This window comes from Aplidium turbinatum, chromosome 12 (assembly GCF_918807975.1).
Source record: "Aplidium turbinatum chromosome 12, kaAplTurb1.1, whole genome shotgun sequence".
Lineage (NCBI taxonomy): Eukaryota > Metazoa > Chordata > Ascidiacea > Aplousobranchia > Polyclinidae > Aplidium > Aplidium turbinatum.
In genome coordinates, this window is record NC_137483.1 from 24816261 (window position 1) to 24835586 (window position 19326).

A 19326-nucleotide genomic window follows, 5' to 3' on the forward strand; every position below is an offset into this window, starting at 1 on the left:
AACAAAAAATAGTGACTATCGCCATGTCTAAACCTCAACACAGTTTCACAAATTTTCCCATGAAGAGTTCTTTTTGGAATTTTTTTCTTCAAAGCTGATATTTAAAGAGGTGTTTGGGGATTTTTACCCACTGCTTATTATTAAGCTCACGACATCGTGCTAGATCTTACCTTAATAATGCACTGAACGAGCGAGAAACTGTTACAAGTTTTTCGACCTTGTTACCACAATGTTTAAGAAATGTGGTCATTGAAAATAAACTTATTGTTTTGCTCACACTGTATTAGTAGCTACATTACTCATTTGTCCGTTAAACAGCTTAAATATGTTAGGTTTGAACACACCAAAGTTGTCAACGATGTAACGTCAAAGGACGAATAAACGACGTAGAAATGAGTGATTCTGACCGTAGACTTGTTCTCCCAGTATGACGTCACAATTGTAACGGAAGCTTTGCAATATTCTTAAGTTAATCGTCCTTTAAGTCGCTTTTAGTGAATTGAGCAAAACCAATGGCATTAAATGGGCTGTTCGATAGTCGATACCTGTGGCTACCAACACTTTCTTGGAGATGCTGAACAAATACAAAGCAGCATAGATAATTGTTCACCAATATCAACTTCATAAATATTCAGTAAGGCTAGTAGTGGGATATAAGGAAAATGTTAGGTTGTCCAGACCTATTTGAAAGTCTGCTGAAGTGAGAAGTTGTTGCAAAACACTGAATTGGGCTACTTATGTACTGCGTACGCACATGCGCCCGAGCTGGAGTCCTTCAGTTTCAGCAATGAGAAAGAAAACCGGATGACAGCACAGTAGCACCAAAAGATGACTGCACGTGAGAGCCATGTTTGTCGCTACGTTAGCCCAAAGCATAAGGAGGCAGTTTTATACATTTAACTCCCACTTTGCTTTACGGTTGTGTGAATTAAAAGCTTTTTAGTTTTGGTGAATGTTAATCGCAAATTCTGGAGTCAACTGATTTCTCCTCAACAAAGTAGGCAACCGATTGTACTGGAACGGCAATCAGCAAATGGCTTACGTGCTTTAACTAATCTGTAATTAAATCCTCTGCATGTGAACATAATGTACAATAGAGTACGGATAAAATTGGACTAATTCTACCTCGTGGAATTAACTGATTGCTATGTATAAAATCAAATAACAAAAAAATGTGGGATTACCAGATTATTGTCATGAATAGATCACAAACGGATTGGATGGAACATGAGGACATCTGTCGCAGCGACATAAGATAAAAGTAGAAGATGAGTACCTTCACTGAAAACCATCTTAAAATGCTTTTATTGACTATTGAGAATAGAAAGTCTTTTTGTTTTTGAGTGGCCCTGTTCAGAGCTTGCTGGTAACATTTCCGAGATTCCAGCATTTTCAGCAATATTTTATCACACTAAAAGTGAAAATTTAATCTCGAAGAAAAGAAAGTAGTGCAGAGGTGCTTGAGACGTGTAAACAAAATCCGATTCTCAGTATAACGGTCTGGAAGTTACAGTAACTTGTGAATTATGCTTTATATATTTGACTTACTGCAACCATGGCCACCTAAAGATACGGCCTGATTTGTCACATTTTGCAGAAATTTCCATGTTTTTCTAACTTTGGGCGAACGTTTGAATGAATTTTTTTAAAAATTAGATTTTTACACTTTCTTTATTTTTTTCCCCAGATGACACAATAGGTTTTAACATCCTCACATGTTGAAAAACAAAGAAACTTTGATTTTGTAAATTTTAGTCAGACTGTTAATTTTCAATAACAGTCTGATTTTGCGTTTTTCAACTTACTTTATCTCTTTTGCTACTGCTTCCCCAAGGCAACAAAAAAGTTTTTTGTCATTAGGAAACCGCAAAAAGTAAAAACATCTCAAAAAATGTCAGTCAAGCAGTAGCAGTAGCTGTATTCAAAATCTGCAAAATGTGACAAATCAGGCCGCATCTCCAGGTGGCCATGCTGCAACCTACATAAAAAGTTGCTTTTGGCATGATTTTCACGAGGAAATGGGCTTGTTTATGCAAAATCATTTCAGGTCATATAATGCAAAAGAAGCAGTTTCTGTACTGAGCTACTTTACAAAGATTAGAATACTTTTGTGTTACCTTTTGAAAAATACTTAAAAATTAAGTGAACATCTAGCAACACTGATAAATTGCATAACAGCTGACTTGGGTTAGAGCTATTCGAAACGAATTTTTGACGCTTGATGATGCTGTACAAGTTATGTGGCACAGGACTGGCCGGTTTCAAGAACTTCTACGCTATACCGCTTTACTGCCTTCTCGTTTCCTGCTCAGCCGCAGCGGGTAAGTCGATGTGACAACAGCCCTACTACCTGCTTTCATCATCATGAGTTGTTAGTGCGAAAGTTACCGACTCACGATGATCGTACTCAATAGCCCTGCATACGGTGTATGTCCGAATGAGTCTATTGCCAGAGCTGGGCAAATGAAGACTTATCCCCACAACTTCTGATGAAACGCACATTTCTGTCGTCATTTTGAACCCTGAAAACGATTCCGGATGATTTATTGATCTGAGATGAATTTTTGACCTGGTTCCATAAGTTTTTTTTTAAATAGCGGCCAAATTTCAGGATTTTAATGAAAAATTAACCCCAATGCCGTAACTAGTGCTTATGATATTAAATTAAATGTCGTTTGATAGGTTTTCGTGGTCACTGAAGCTGAAAATGAAACAATTAAAGAGATTACTATATGTACAGTATAATGTGCCAATGAATCAATTCATTGAAATTTTTAGAAAAAAATACGACCAATATCTTTAATAACCAAATGTTGATAACTAATACTAATAATATATTTCTTGTAAATATCTTATATAGAACCATAGGCATACGAAGCCGAGCAACGTTATCAAGTTTAACATATTAAAGATTATTATATTTACAGAAAACACAAAACTACGCAACAATTAAATATCGAACGTTTTCGACATCACAAGATGTCCTTTTCAGGTATAACATATTATATTTACAATTTTACTACATCTGAATAAAATACAATGGTTATTATAACTATAAGCAGGAAAAGACAAAAACTGCACAGTACTTCTGACTAGATCAAACTCAACGATATAGGCTCTGCGAGAATCAAAGGTAACTGCATCAAAAGGTGTTGAACAGATCACATGATGTGGTAGAAAGGCAAGGTGCGAAAAAACTAATTTTAAAATACAGAGAGCAAGAAAGATGAGCCGCAAGCATACAATTGTCTGTTCAAAGGTGGATTGTTACGTTTTATGTACAAGGCTTCCAAGACTTTAGTTGCTCAAATTGTTTGTTAAAAACGTTGTTTTTGCATTCTATACACGAGAAAATGTGATCTTTAATGGCATTTTTCTGTATGGAATTCAAATTCAAGTGTTCCCCAGCTCAAGTCGATCAATTTGAGATCATGTCCAGAGGCAGGTCTGAGTATCAAAGATTTTAGACTTCATATCGGCAGACTCCTCATCATCCGTCTCCTCCTCCTCGTAGTCATCTTCATCTTTGCAAGGCACCTCATCAAATTTTCATTGAAGCTTTTTCTACCGGTTCTTATTTGAATTTCTGAAAACACGATGCTACTTCCACCTTTGCAGTGCCAGAATATTCAATAAAATTTATCATCAGCCATTGGACGTTAGTGCAGGCCCTTAGGGGAATCTTTAGGCTAAACGTGTTACACGTTGTTTTTTTGCATATTTTTGCAGTTAATCAACCCAACTTTGATTTTAGTGGGTGCCGCAACTTTTTGGGTCACGTGATCACCCCCAAATCGGGGATTTCCCCAGAAATCACGTTTCAGTTCTTTTTACGTCATTTTTGTGCAATTACATATTTGATTTTTGTATATTTTAACTTAAAAAGCACATACAAATAAGTGAGAAAAAATAAACACAAAATAATTTGATTGATGACGTCATTGTGACGTCATCACATATATTTTTTTGCTTTTTAACCTATTTTGGTCGTTTGCTGTTGGTTTTAGTTGGAGTACCGGTTACTAAAACCATTTCACAATTCCTAAAAGTAGTTTCGTCATGATTGCATCTTTTATGACGTCATCATTACATCATTAAAACTAGACAACTTCAAATTCAGGAACCAAAGGTAAGTTTATTCCGAAAAAAGCGATCAAATACTTTCATTATAAGTTTTGCAAATGCTTAAAATTTTACAATTGCAAGCAATAACAATAATTCCAGTACAGTATGACGCAATAACGACGTCATCAAGGGAATAACCAGAAGAGCAGCTACCAGGGGTGAATTTCCCTTTTGGTCATGCCACTTTAAAATTTAAAATAATATGTAGGCCTAATTATGATCTACAAATCAAATTAATACACGACCCCAGATGATGCAATGTCAGAGTCTTAACACTGTTAATTCAAGATGAAAAAACTAGCGGTTTTCGATGTTAAATTCCTACCATACGTAATTTGATGTTAAAAAAATTCGTGTACGACAAGTTTTTTCAAGTTACAAGATAGAGTTTAGAAAGTCAAAAGCATTTCTTGAATGATCAGTGTGGATTGGAGATGAAACGTCAATGTGGATTGAAGATGAAACATCAGAGAGGATTGGATATTTTGTGGTCGAATTGCATGTTTCGTACTCGCATGAACAAAGACTTGTGCATTTTATGGATTTTTTCTTACAGGAACATCGAGAGCCACAAGTAGACTGACAAAACGGAACAAGCTGATTTGCATCATTATGTTTCCAACCCCAAGCTAAAGGAAAAGGTAGTTGCTGAACATTTACGAGGCTTGATTTCCGTATTTCAGCTTGATGTATCGCTCTGCGTGTATGATGCATCAGAGCAGCTGACGTTGGTGGCAGCTTTTCAATAGTGCAACCATTGGTAAACATCATATAACGGCATTCGTCTACATCCGTGATAGTAGGACCATTGCCATAAAGAGCTATGACATACTTTTGTATGTCATTTATAGAACTAGGTGAGCTTGAGAAATTCAGAGAGTTAAATAAGCCACACATTGCGGTAAGATTAAGCATCCAACAATCCCAAGCCTTTTTTTCCAAAGACGAAACAGTATCACAGATTGTGATAGCATAAGACAAAGGTAAAGAAGCGCAAATCATCGGAGATTGAGGTAAAGATGAAACAATATCATTGGTTGGAATGAAGCGAGTTTTTTCTCCAACTCCAAATTCAACCCATAGTTTACAGATTTCTAACTTGTCAAAACACGAAATTGCAATAATTACCACGTTAGTATCTACTGTTTTGACTATGGCATCGGATTTTCCATGTTTCACATGGAGAAACATACGGGTGTCTGCCTCTTCGTGATCACATGGGGAAACCTCAGACATGTCCAATGTTTGATTGTTAAGAGCTGTATCTAACGATGTTACAACAATCGTAAACAAGTTTGGATCGACTGAAGTTATCACAGCTTGTTGAACCAGTTGATATAACGCAGTTTTGTTGCTGTCATTTCCCAAAAACTCAGACCAGTTGAGAGGAAGACGAGTATTATTTGTGACAGCCACGTAACATCCAGACCCTGTTTCTTGCAGAAGATAAGCCTCAAATAGCTACTGCCATCACAGAACATGCCAGCAGTGTGATGTCAGCCGATTATAAAGTAGTGAAAGAATCTGCATTGAAAACCGATCACTACGTCCTTGATGGAGGGTCCTTGTTGCATCGAGTGCCATTGAAACTGGAGACAGTTATGGGTCTATTGCACAGTCGTATGCAGATTTTACCATTCGTCATTATCGCTTAGCAACGGTGGTCTTTGATGGATATGGTGGTCCATCTATCAAAGACAATACCCATCAAAGACGCGGCATGAACGTCCACCCGGTTGTTCACTTTACTGTAGACACCAAGTTCATTGGAAAGAAGGAGCAGTTCATGCCTCGAGCTTCCAACATAGAAGGATTAATTTCTGCTCAACTGAGGAATAGAAGCTGCAATGTGATGAACGCTCCAGGTGATGCAGATGTTGACATCGTCAAGACGGCAGATGGACAGCCCTCATCGACATAGTACGACTTTAATTGGTGAAGACACGGACCTTTTAATATTGATACTACGCTATGCTGACACTGACCCAGACATTAAAGACATCTACTTCCGCTCCGAAAAGGCTTACGCAACCAAGATACACGACATCAACAAACTTAAAGCAATCATCGGACCAGACATAATTATGCTTACAGCTCCTCTTCATTCATGCATTCACCGGTTGTGATTCAACGTCAAGGATATTTGGTATCGGGAAGAAGACGCTTTCACGAAACTAGTAAAAAGTCAACCAATAATCAAAGAATGTGCAAATTGCTTTATTCTCCCAAATCAGACAGACCACATCATTAAGGATCTTGGAAACAAAGCTATGACCGTTATGTTTGGCAACGATGGCAGTAGTAACCTAGAAACACAGCGATACAATACATTGGTCAAGAAAATTAAAACAGCCAAATCCTTTGTTCACCCTGAACGTTTGCCACCTACATCATCCTTTTCCAAATTCCACTGCCTCAGAGTTTACTACCAGATTATGGTCAGGATGGGTAGGCTACTGACGATGGTATGGATGCTCTAGACTGGGGATGGAAAGTAGACAATAATCAGATGGTTCCAATCATGACGGACATGAAAGCTGCCCCGGACAACCTACTGAAAATGATCACTGCAATTGCGAATCGTGTTCACCTCACTGTAGTTGTCGGAGATATGTGCTCCATACCATGCTGGATGTGGACCATGCCAAACTGGTTCATGTGTCCATACAGCAATCACATAATTACAGACGATGACATCGAGAGTGACAGCGATGAGCATTAGTAATACTTGATCCATTTGCTTTCTTTACGCTGATTATGTCAAGAGTCTACATGACCACATCGTATGAGCTCTTTATGCCTGCTCAGTTAACCCAAATATATATAGAAATCCCTGTGATAGAAGTTTACCGGGTTTTTTAATAAACAATACATTGTTATTGTACATTTTTAATTGTTTTGGCAGCCATCTTGGATTGCCATATTGAATTTATAGGCTATCAGATAATTTAACAATTCTGAGATTGGTCTCATTAACTTCACAAGGTATAAAAACCTAGATATAGACACCAAAACTACAAGTTTTGGTCATATGATAACCTAGTTATGGTCAATTTACTGTTATTTTAATGGTTTGGCGGCCATCTTGGTTTGCCAAATGGAATTTATAGGCTATCAGATAATTCAACAATTCTGAGAATAGTCTCATTGACTTCACAGGGTATAAAAACCTAGATATAGACACCAAAACTACATGTTTTGGTCATATGATGACCTAGTTATGGACAATTTACTATGTTATTTTAATGGTTTAGCGGCCATCTTGGATTTCCATATTGAATTTATAGGCTATCAGATGATTTAACAATTCTGAGAATGGTTTCATTGACTTTACAGGGTATAAAAACCTAGATATAGACACTAAAACTACATGCTTTGGTCATAGGATGACCGAGTTATGGTCAATTTACTGTTATTTTAATGGTTTGGCGGCCATCTTGGATGGCCATATTGAATTTATAGGCTATCAGATAATTCAACAATTCTGAGAATAGTCTCATTGACTTCACAGGGTATAAAAACCTAGATATAGACACCAAAACTACATGTTTTGGTCATATGATGACCGAGTTATGGTCAATTTACTGTTTTGTTCAATGGTTTGGCGGCCATCTTGGAAGCTATCTTGAAAATAACCACTTTTCGGAAGTTGGATTCCTTAAGATTTTGAATATGTTAGTACTGACACTCAATACTAATCAAATCAGTTGAAAAACCATTGGTAACTTATTGTAACCAAAAAATTAACACCAACAACAAACAAGCGACTACAATAAGAAAAAAACAAGCAAAAAATTAATACATGACGTCACAATGACGTCATTAATAACATAATTTTGTGTCATTTTTATCTCGTGTATTTTGTAGTGGCAGTCAGTCCAAATGTAATAAAATAACGTATCTAATTGCATAAAAATGCAGTGAAAAGAGCTCAAAATTGACTTGGGGGGAATCCCCGATTTGGGGGTGATCACGTGACCCAAAAAGTTGCGGCACCCACTAAAATTGAAGTTAGGTTCATCAACTACAAAAAAATGCAAAAAAACAACGTGTAACACGTTTAGCCTAAAGATGCTCATTTTTGCCCCTAAGGGCCTGCACTACGTGTTTTAAGTTTACTACTGAACAGACTTTTACGTGACGTTGTTGGTTCGAACGAAGAACCACCTCGATTGTCTACTACAGGCGTTGATAAGGCTTCTGTGGTTTCGAAATCGTCTATAAGACTCTGTTCTGTATTGTTTTGCGCGATAGCTTTTCGTGTCTTTTCAGCAGATCTTACTCGAATAGCTTTCCTTTTCGTTTGTTCGTCAATCGGCACCGTATTCGTACATATCGCCCTGTATGAACCGCAACAATTATCGCTGTGAAATTGTTCATCCTCAGTGGTTATCTTCACTCCAAATTCATCCTCTAGCACAGCGGTTCCCAAACTTTTCTAAAAAATTTTCCTGGTGGACCCTGTGCAATTATTTTGATATTTTGCGGCCCTATAAAAATCAAAGAATGCTATAGGAAAAATGCAAAAACCACACCATTTAAAGAAAAAGCAAAAACTATGAAATACGGTAAGCATTTAATGGGATGGGTGCACTTGTTTTGCTGCAATTAAGTCATCAATTTTTGGTTTAGTTTTAGATAGCACATCTCTCATGTCGTGTACTTCATCCAATCCGTTTCTGTATTTGTTTGTCATATTGAGTAGAGTGGAAAAGGCTGCCTCACACTCATGAGGTGATTACAAAAGGAACGAGCACTTTTAGAGCCATTTTGGAAAGATTTGGATAAGACTGTCCCAGTGTCCCATTTCTATCTAAAAGTCACTGCAGCGCATTTCTCCGTGAAGAAGTTTTGCGCTATCATCGTTAATCATATCAATAAACCCTTCTTGAATTTCATTCGATTCTGAAAGTAAATCGTCCAACTTGAGTGCAAATGGGGTGTTAAATGAAAAGGTGCAATTTGTCAAATTCATGTAGGCTAAATTTGGAAAATAATGTGAGATTTCTTCACGGATAATGGACACGTGCTGTTTCATCACTTCAATAATATCATCATTTGCTTCAAGTTCTTTATCATCCAAAAACTGTTTAAGCTCTGGAAAAGGGACAAAGTTTTTCTTTTCCAATTTGGAGCACCACAGCACTATTTTTGTATTAAAAGCTGTCAACTTTTCATGGGAGTGAAGAGCGTTTATTTCTTTTTCTTGCAAAGCCAGGTTGACAAAGTTGACAGATTCAGTAATACGGCATAATTGTGCTTCAAGCCTATGATGCAAACACTAATAACCAACGTAAGATAGTTAATTGGAGTGATGAGGTTGATGAAAAAGATTACCGAATATTTAAACAACCACTGTCTAGTTAAGAAACAGCAAAATACGTCCTGACTCTAACGATGTCGGTCTCAAAAAGACAATTCAAAAGCGACCGCGAGATGACGTCACGACAACGACAGTCAATAAAGAATTTTACGATTGCAAAGAACGATTAGATTTGAAGGAGATTCATAACACCTAATGTTTAAAAACTTTTTAATAATTTTTTTTCTAGTACAGCATAATAGTACAGCTATAATGTTTAAAACAATAAAACATTCGCTAACTAAAGACTAATAATAAAGCAAGCATTACACGCGAGAAAGCTTCATTATCGAATCGCAATAAAAAAAATCTCATTGCGGACCATCTGAAGCTGCTGTACGACCCCAGTTAGTCCGCGGACCCCAGTTTGGGAACCACTGCTCTAGCAGTAATAGACATTCTGTATCATCTGTTCCTATGTTATATGCATTAGATGCGAGCATAGCGTTGAATTTTCTAGCATTAGCATGACATTCATTACTTTTTACTTTCTGTTTGTATCGTTTATTTTTCTCAACTGATTGAAACATTCATAATCTTGTTTAATTTTTTTTTGCCACATAATTTTCATGCATCGGGAAGACATTCTAATTTATCCAATCACGTCGTTTTTCGTTGGCCACTATTTTACTAGCTTCTTCTTTGGTCATAGATATTTTCTGTCCTTTCAAACCCTTTTTACATAGTCTAAGGCTTAGACTCTAAGCATTCTACCAATCACTACCGCACCTAGTGGTAATTTAGAAGTCGACTGATAGTCCGAAAGTTCCCTGTAAGTTTCACCGAAGAATTCCTTCCTGTTGCCACTACGTGTTCTTCCGTCGTTCACGTTTGTAGCACAGTTAGTTAGGCTATATAGCATAGTTGGTATCATTAATAGCACTAGGCACTGGTATGAAAGTATACAATAAATTATCGTAGGTTATTTCACATGACATATAAACTGTGTAGTGTGTAGCTATGGATTCGTCCAAACTTTTAGCTGAAATTTATCAGTTTTTTTCACTGAAAAAGTGTGAAATTTGATTCAGATAAAGATCAAATTGCACAAGAATGCTTCCAATCGATTCATTTGATATTTTTAAGGTCAGCGACCCTGAAAACGTACATAACCATTTATCACAAGTCGTATATTTATGAATATAATTATTCAATATGAACCATGAAAAAGACGTCATTCTTGGCACCATTTTGAAAAAAGTCACAGAACCGAGTCAAAAATTCATTTTTAGTCAAATATTTCATCATATGCGTGCTCAGTGGACAAAATGGCCACAGAAAACACTCGCTTTGAAAAAAACAAAATTATTTTCCCACCTCTACTATTGCTTGACTCTTCTATGAGCTTGTGACGACGTGTTTAAGCGTGCTATGTTTTCCCTGGCAGTAAGTTGAACCTGAGTTGCATTAAGCTTGTCTACAATAATGTTTTTTTTATATAGGCTATTCCACAGCACAAAATAGCGGCGACACAAAAAGCGTTATTGTTAACACCAGTGGGATTGTTCACTTTTTCAACTCGGTGAGCTCATCAACAGTCAACATTCGTGGACCTTATTGTTACGCATGCGCAGAAGAACGATGTAGTGGTCTAAGACTACGGTCACGTGATTCCTACATACATTGTGACGTTGGAGATGCTTGTTGGGTAAGAATGCAATTGCATTTTAGATGTTGTAATTGATTGTGGAATCTTTATTCTAGGACTGAAAAAACCTCTTTGGGAGCTTAATCCTGGTAGTTTGGCATACTTGCAGAGGCTTTGAGCCACTGACGCCAACCCGGTTGCCGAGATTGACAGAGTGAAGTTACCGCTTGCTGATTGGCCGATTGTCTCTGGGTGATTTGACCCACCAGGTGCCGCGGAATGTAGAACTGTCCGAATGGATTTGCCAAGCGCAAACCCAGTTTAGTTTATTTTTGCAATGTTACTTTCATCTGCAAATGTTTTAGAATTTCTGCTTTACAAGAACATAGAAAACATGGTCATCTGCTATCGAGTGAACATTGAAAGCACATTCCAAATATGCACGTTGGAACTGACTTACCAAGGACATATCGTCATTGGTACAGTTACAGCGAGTTTGTAAATTTAAATTGTAAAAGGTTTTAAGTCTAAGAATTGCATCCAAGATTGTTGATAAGTTGACGTTTGTTTTCTGCTCAGACAATCGAGACAAAAGAGCTTATTGAGAAGTCGCTCGTGGTCAGATACTTCCGCGGGTGCGGAAGACCTTACCATGGAATGTGTGCTGGAAACGCCAGCTTGAGGGCGCCAGCGCGAAGCACTGCTGGCCAGCGCAAAGATGCGAGCGGGGAGGAGCACTGCCAGTGGGGGGGCACCATCGCGCAGTGCAAGGTTTGCTGTACAACCGATTTTTGTAATGGAGGTAGACCCTTTGATCCAGTTAAAGACATGTTGTTTCCACAAAACCATCCAAGCAATGGCGGCATTACATCAAAGCGATTGATGAAGTGGAGAGATCTACACAAACTCAACTCGATCATTGGCCTAAGCATTGTGACGTCGTTTATTTTCTTGATGACGCTCCTTCCTCTAGTTTTGTGAAAGATGATCCAGGGGTGCTGATACAATAATAAGTTATTTTACACCAGTTGGGTGCAAAAACAGCGTCTTAAAATCTCTACAGTTGAAGAATTTTAGTCAATTCTTGAAGTTTTTCTAGTTTGTGTTCTGCAAGAGATTGAATTCTTCGCATGAATGTTTATGCCGGTGTAATTTTCTTTCGTTTGCTATTGCGAAAATAACAGTTTCATTATAACTTGAGTTTATTGGATGTCGTATTCTATGTCCCAGCCAGAGATGTTGACGTTTGTTGATTTGTTGAAGCAGCAGGGGAGTTTCTCCTACAGTAGCCTACCATACAACAAGTCATTGCGTTCAGTCCATGAAATTGTGAAAACTCTATTTAATGATTGTGTGGAATGCAGAAGTGGGTACCCGCTACTTTTAAAGTAGCGCGCTACCCGCTACCGCTACTTGGTCCAAAGTAGCGCGCGCTACCGCTACCCGCTACTAATTTACAAAAGTAGCGCGCTACCCGCTACCGCTACTCGGACCAATGTAGCGTGCGCTACCGCTACTTCTTCCGCTACTTTTGTCTAAAATGACACTAAGAAATACTCAAGTCCCTAGTGACGCAAAAACGACCTTGAAAACGAATGTTATCATTCGTTTACGCTGTCATTTTAACGTCGTTATAGAAAACACATTCTAAGGGAAATTTATTGTTACGCATCTTTCAAAAACACGAGCATTTCAAAATGAGAGTCACTATAAGTCCTGCCCGCTTTCGCTTAAGCACATCTTTTCCAACAGAGAGAAGTTTCTCCACCGCAGCACTGGAAGGAATGGGGGTGTTGTATTTAATGAACAGATGTTTTAACTCGGTATTCGAAAAGCTCAAGGACTTGCTCCTGTCCGAAAAAAAGGCGTCCACAATTGCTGCTTCCTTCTTCGCCGACGTTTCACGGGATGGCGCAAACATTCCAAAAAATACATTCTCGGAGTCATGACTTGTGTTGGTGTCACTCTTCTCGGTATCAACCTGGCTTGATGTCTCCCTCAACAGTCGAATTACATCTGTCTTGACTTTTTCTCGCAGTGAGTCAGCATCATCCGTGAAAACGTAGTGCAGAAATTGTAGCCACGACGTCTTGAAGGAGGGATGAAGACATGATGCCATAACGCATTTCATGTCGTTGAAGCACTTGTTATATCGTTTCTTCACCCCTTCAAGGACTTTCACTTTCAACTCCTCACAGGTCACAAGATCACTGATCTCGGTCAACTTCTTCCTGCAAGTTGTGATGGTTGGAAGCAAGACTCCGTAATACGTCTTGGACTCGCCCTGGAGAATGTTTAAAGCCTAGCAAATAGGCTTCATCACACGGAGATATTCGACGAAGAAGTTGACGTCAGCTAGAAAAGACCGAAACTTTGCAACCAAACCGATGATATAGCTGCTTGACCACGCCAGTGTGCCAAAAAAATAAGCATTTTTTTCAATTTAAATTAAAAAGTAGCGGGTAGCGGGAGTGCGACTGAAAAAAGTAGCGCCTCTCCCGCTACAGCTACTTTGGAAAAAAATAGCGCCGCTACCGCTACTTTTACCAAAAAAGTAGCGCGATACTTCCCACTTCTGGTGGAATGTGTTATTGGTATTTTGAAGTTGTAATGTGGGTTTCCATTTTTCGCATTGTTTCCCGACCAGTTCTGATTTTTCTAGGAGGCCCTGGGTGCTTCAAGCCGGTGATTCGGCTGTGCTTATGAACAACAAAAGCATGGATTTAACACTTAGATCCTCAGAGGGAATCCAGATCTGCCCCACTCACATTTCCTTTAATCACTTGAAGCACAGTAATGTTATGCACTTGGTTTTTCTTGACTTTTCCGAAAATTGCAAGGCGGATCTGATGATGTAAAGTTTGATAGCAAAAGTTGTGCAGTTTGTTTGTAAATTCAAGATTTAGGTAAATTTTAGCTGTTTTTGGCCTACGTTTGACAAATCATGAAATCGATTTCCTTTCACTTTTTTTTTTTTTTTTGTTTGTTTATCTTTATCCTGCATTGCGGGAAAGCGGACTTGAGCGCTATGCATCGGTGTACGCCTTCCGACATACACCTGACCCACGCTGCAGCCGACGGCAATGTCTGTTTTCGGTTGTCTACTTTACTTATGACTTAAATTTGGTACTACCCATTACTCGAAATCGATCACTAGGTAAAGGCAGTTATCGTTAAGTTTCTTGCCCAGAGAAACAACAGCAAGTGCGGGTGGCTGGAGTCGAACATGCAGGCTCTCGACTGCGAGCCCAACGCGCTAACCACTCGGCCACGGCTGCCGACTTAAAAGCGGCTGCCGACTTAAAAGCGATAAGCTCATAATTGCTCCGTGAATCAACATGCGCAAGGAGAGAGACTATCGCGGAGTTTTCCATTGTTTTGTTTGACCTAAATTTGTCCCGAGATGATGTCTAGAGCAGTCCAGTCAAAAAATCACTTCTTTTTTATATTGATTCAACGTCTCAAGACGTAAAACCAATAAAAAACAGAAAAGATTTTCTTATTGTGTGGACAATAGAACTTGTTATTCCTTTTTCACAGCATTGCATTGAAAAATCGCACAATGCCCAAGCATTTCTTGTGCTATTATATACCAGCCAGTGAGCACACAGTTGTTCATAAAAAAGAATACGTTCTAATTTTCTTTTTAGCGACTCGAGAAATAATTATCCACCACCAAATGATCCCATACAAATTATTGAAAACAGTAGAATTTCGATACAACGAATAACCATTGCTGTATACAATACGTCACTGTACGAAAGACATGTAAAACCAATACAAATCAAAATTCTCTGAAATGAGCAAACATTGCCGTAAATGTGCCTGATTAGATTTGAAGGCTTTATGTAGCTATAAAAACTTCATGTATTGGTAGATCTATTACGCAATTGTTGTCTTTGATAAAGTTTTTTTGTGTTGTCGTTACAGAGAGCCTTGTATCATTCGAAATTACATTCTCATATCAGCAGTGTTTGCAAAACATAAAATGTAGTCATCTTTCAAGCAAAGAATAGATGAAGACGAACTTTCAGGTGTTTATACTTGCGTAAAAAAATATTTAGAACATGAGAAAATCCATCGTGGAACTGCAACAAGTGTAGCGGTGTAGCCTAATTAGCGGTACATAGGCTATGGGTGTTTAGAAATTCAAGGTTGATACTTTGCTCCGTGTTTTTTAGGTGGTAGACAGATACCAAACTCGATGATCATTTACTTTTTGTCATTATTACATCACATTTTCACCACTGGATATAGCTATGAATGGCTTTTGATATGAAATTATATAGGCTATTTTTATCAACCTTTATTTTATGTTTTGTATTTTTATGATCTTATGACGTTGATTTTCCTACAGAATTCCTACAATTTATTAAAAATACACATTACCTAAATGATGTAAACATAAGGTGATAGCTTTCTTTACTACAGATGTGAGATTGCCAGTATTGCCATAAAGATGCAACTACGTTTTATGTGTGCAGGAAATGTTTGAATAATAGAAAACTCGCTCTTTTCGTTTCCATAATCTTGAAATTTTTGCTAAATCGTGTTGAAAAAAAGGTTTCAAATTATTACGTGATGTACTGTACAAGTTTGGTTTTCTACAAAGCTAATATCATAGACAATGGATAGACAACAAAGTAGGCTAATTGAGATTGATTAGTGTTTTCCAACCTAATTACTTTGTTGTCTATCAATTTTCCATGATTGTTACTTGTAAGCCAAAACCACACAAAACAAAAAAGGCAATATTTTAGGTACTATTGCTATGGGTGCTTGGTTCCATAAAAACTAGAAAGTATGAGTTTCGGAGAGGATTGGCTTATTATTCTACACATTAGTACAAATTATGTTCAAAAAGAACCAGCGGATCACACGTAACAGCTGGTTGAATTTGATCCAAAAACGCCCCCCCCTCCTTTGAGCAGTTAACTTGCGAAAAAAGGTTGAAAAGAAAAGAGTTAAGCAGCTGAAAAGTTTATTAATTTTAATAACAGCTACTCATTTTAAAACTTCTTTTTGTTCCGTCACAAACAATTGCTTGGCTATAATTGCTAAATATGTTCTCTAATTTTAGTTTATAAAAAGACAAAACATCAAGTGAAAAATAAACAATAACGCATGTAAGAAAGTCATAACAAGTAATAATAAAAAATAGAGACACCAAGCGACCCCTTGCGTACGGCTATGGTTCTGAGAGAAAGACCATCGGCCATGATCAAGATTGACCTCAACATTTAAAACTCACGTTTCCATCTGCGGATCCGTTTGCTACAACTTGATATCTCGTCATGCCTGAGTGCACATTAGGTTCATGCCATGTGACGTTGATTGACGTAGAAGATAGCGCCATCGCCTGAACGTTTCTTGGCGGAAAGACTGGAACTGAAACATTTTTATGTGATGATTAGATTGTAAGGAAATGTTTTTCATGAATCAAAATTTCGACAAAGTATTCAATCGCTCCTAAGTGTCAGCTCACTGTTAATTCTTTTCAATTTTATTTTGCCACAAAATCAACTTTGCATCAACTTAGCACAAGCCATGAAAAACTACTTAACGGAAATGATTTTATCTAATCCTTAGATTCAATATTAAAACGTAAAAGCCACTTTGTCCATAACGACCAAAACAAACACGACAAAATAAATAAAAGTGTTGAACTTTTAAAATGGAATAATCATGCAAAGTGATTGAGCTGGCTATCATGCACGCATTATTGTTTCACAATGGTGATCCCTGTATGTGACGCACTACCTGACTACAACCGCATGCACAAAAAACACATGACGTGGAAAGCGTGACGTATGGTATGAAAGGTAAATTCAATCATGACGTCATGTAAGGTGACACTGTAATTGACGTCACAGCTACAAGTCTACCTCCTTCCAAGGTACGCTGCTTGACACTAGGGTTTGCGAAAGAGCCAAAGCCCTTGCTCGTTGCAGCTTTTACATTTATGACGTAATCGGTATGGCGCCGAAGGAAAGAGATGCGATAAACGAGGCGAGAACCGACATCGATTTCGCATTGTACCATCTGCGGAAAAACATGCGATGAGGTGACATGGCCTTTTTTTATATCAAGGGTTAGGGTTAGGTTCAAGGCATTTGCTGAAATGCTGTTTATATTTCTGCTACTACAATACTGACCTATATATACATGTAGGCTTCGCCAACGTGCAAAACTATAAGCCAATAAGAACTAATAAATTATAATCATGACTGGAGGTCAATGTGATTTGGATTTTGAACTTCAAGCTACATTCATTTCACACCCCCTTTGAAATGATGGTTTTGAGAAACCAAATTGCCAGAGTGTCATCACTGAATCTCAAAATACTGCAAAATTTTTAGCTTCACTTGGAAAAGTGACAAATCCTTCCCTGTTGCTAATGTTGCCAAATGCTCTTGGAATTTTGCAGCACTAATCTAGTGGGTTATGCAAAGCTGCCAGAAATATGCTTTCAAAGAATCGAGGATAAAAGTTTTTACAATCAATCGGTTAACTACAAATCAAAATAAATGGCAACACGTTCAATAACCACATGACGTCAACACTCCAACCTCGTCAGTTTGATTCAATGTTAGGAACCCTCCGTTGTCACGACAACCATCTGCGGGGAAATAAACGAGAGAATAACGTGAAATGACACCATTCCGTGCTATAGGGGGCTGCCAGGTGACAGTCAACGTTTGAATTGAGATGTTCGTCACTTGCAGCTCTGTTGGCGGTCCAGGATCTGAAAATCATAACTTGATGTTTAAATCAAAGTCTGTGTCACAATCAATATGCACAGCCTGGGCGGCAGGCTTCATTCTGTGTCTTTAATTATGTGTTGTGTTATTTGCGTAAGTTTCACTTGTTATTATAACCGATCATAGTCTTAAGTGAACCAAACCAGAACTCTTGTTAAAAAGTATGAAAACCAGACAAAATAAACTTCTCGGCCATGTAATAAGAAAGCGAAAACTGGAGCATCTCTTTTTACCTGGAAACAATTTTGCAAAGCGGGCACCTGGCAGACAAAGACAAACACATCTGAAACGATTTAACGACAAGACAGAAACAATCATCCATGCAACATACAATAGGAATATTTGGTCTAATTATGTTTATCTGAGGCCGTCGATGCCTGGTTCAGGCAATTGAAGAAGATAGTCTTGGTGACCTAGCAGTGGTTCTCAACCGGAGGTCCGTGAAAGCTTCCAAGTTTGCAGCATAATTGATAAATTACGAAATTTAATAATTGGTTGTGCTTTATTTGTGTTTTACATTGATTCTCAAACTGTGTATCGCAACGGACTGGTGCGTTGTTTGAAATTTCAAAGGACATCGCACAAAGGTTCGGTTTCCCAACTAAACAAAAAGTCATACATATGATCTTTTAATGCGATGTTGGCTATATTCAACTTAATTCTTTTGACACGGCGGTTTGATCAAAGTTTAATTTGGAGGTGCAAACTGTAGTCAGCAGTCTATCTGTACCCACTGTTTTACCATGACTGTGGTAACAACAAGATATTGATTAATTGCAAATGAAAAAAAAGGAGAAATTCTTTGTAACGGTTGCGAAAATTCTATTAGTTTTGATAAAATTCATAAGAAAACATTAAATCAGCATAAATTCACTAATTTTTGATTTTGTATGCCAACATATAGCTCATAATATAACTTCGTCAATGTCATCAATCGTCATAAGTGCGTCGCGAGTTCAGCAAATTCTTGTAAGTGTGCAGTTTGGAAACTTATGAAACATTTGTTGCCAATAATAGAAGGCTAGAAGCGATGTACCAAAACTTTAGATAAAATTATTTTTGGAGTCCGCGACCGCTTCGAATGCACCAAAAGGGGTCCGTCAAGACAAAAAGTTTGAGAACCACTCAGAACGCTTTCAAAGTTTAAAGCAAGGATCACACAACTGCTATTGCTAAACTCATTTCGAGAATTCTACACTACACTCCCATAGCCCACTTTTAGAAACTTTAACTTTACAAACATATTTATACGACCGAAACGCTCCTACATCATGACGTCATTGACAAGTGCACGTGTTGCAATGTTTTTACAAACAAATTGGAATTTGTAACGTAACATTAACGTAGTGTCTGAGTGATCCTGGTCCGGTTAAACTGGTTATAAACTGCCGCGTAGTTTTACAGAGTTGTCGAATGAGTGGTTGTTGTTATTGCATTGTGGAGTAGCCGAATATTTGATGACAAAAACTGAAAAAAAAACTATCAAGCAA

General features: G+C 37.9%; 1 protein-coding gene across 2 annotated transcripts in view; it reads right to left on the reverse strand.

Annotated features, from left to right (window-relative positions):
* The window catches only part of LOC145780933 (phosphatidylinositol phosphatase PTPRQ-like), a 64798-nt gene that overhangs the window by 28033 nt on the left and 17439 nt on the right, over positions 1–19326 (reverse strand). The window contains exons 2-4 of one of the 2 annotated variants that reach the window (XM_082592608.1): positions 17645–17820; positions 16961–17117; positions 16327–16463 (exon numbers count right to left, since the gene is read on the reverse strand). In XM_082592608.1, coding sequence (XP_082448734.1) covers positions 16327–16463; positions 16961–17117; positions 17645–17820 — 470 coding nt within the window. The remainder of the gene's footprint in view (positions 1–16326; positions 16464–16960; positions 17118–17644; positions 17821–19326) is intronic. The other variant, XM_082592607.1, reaches the window with a different exon arrangement.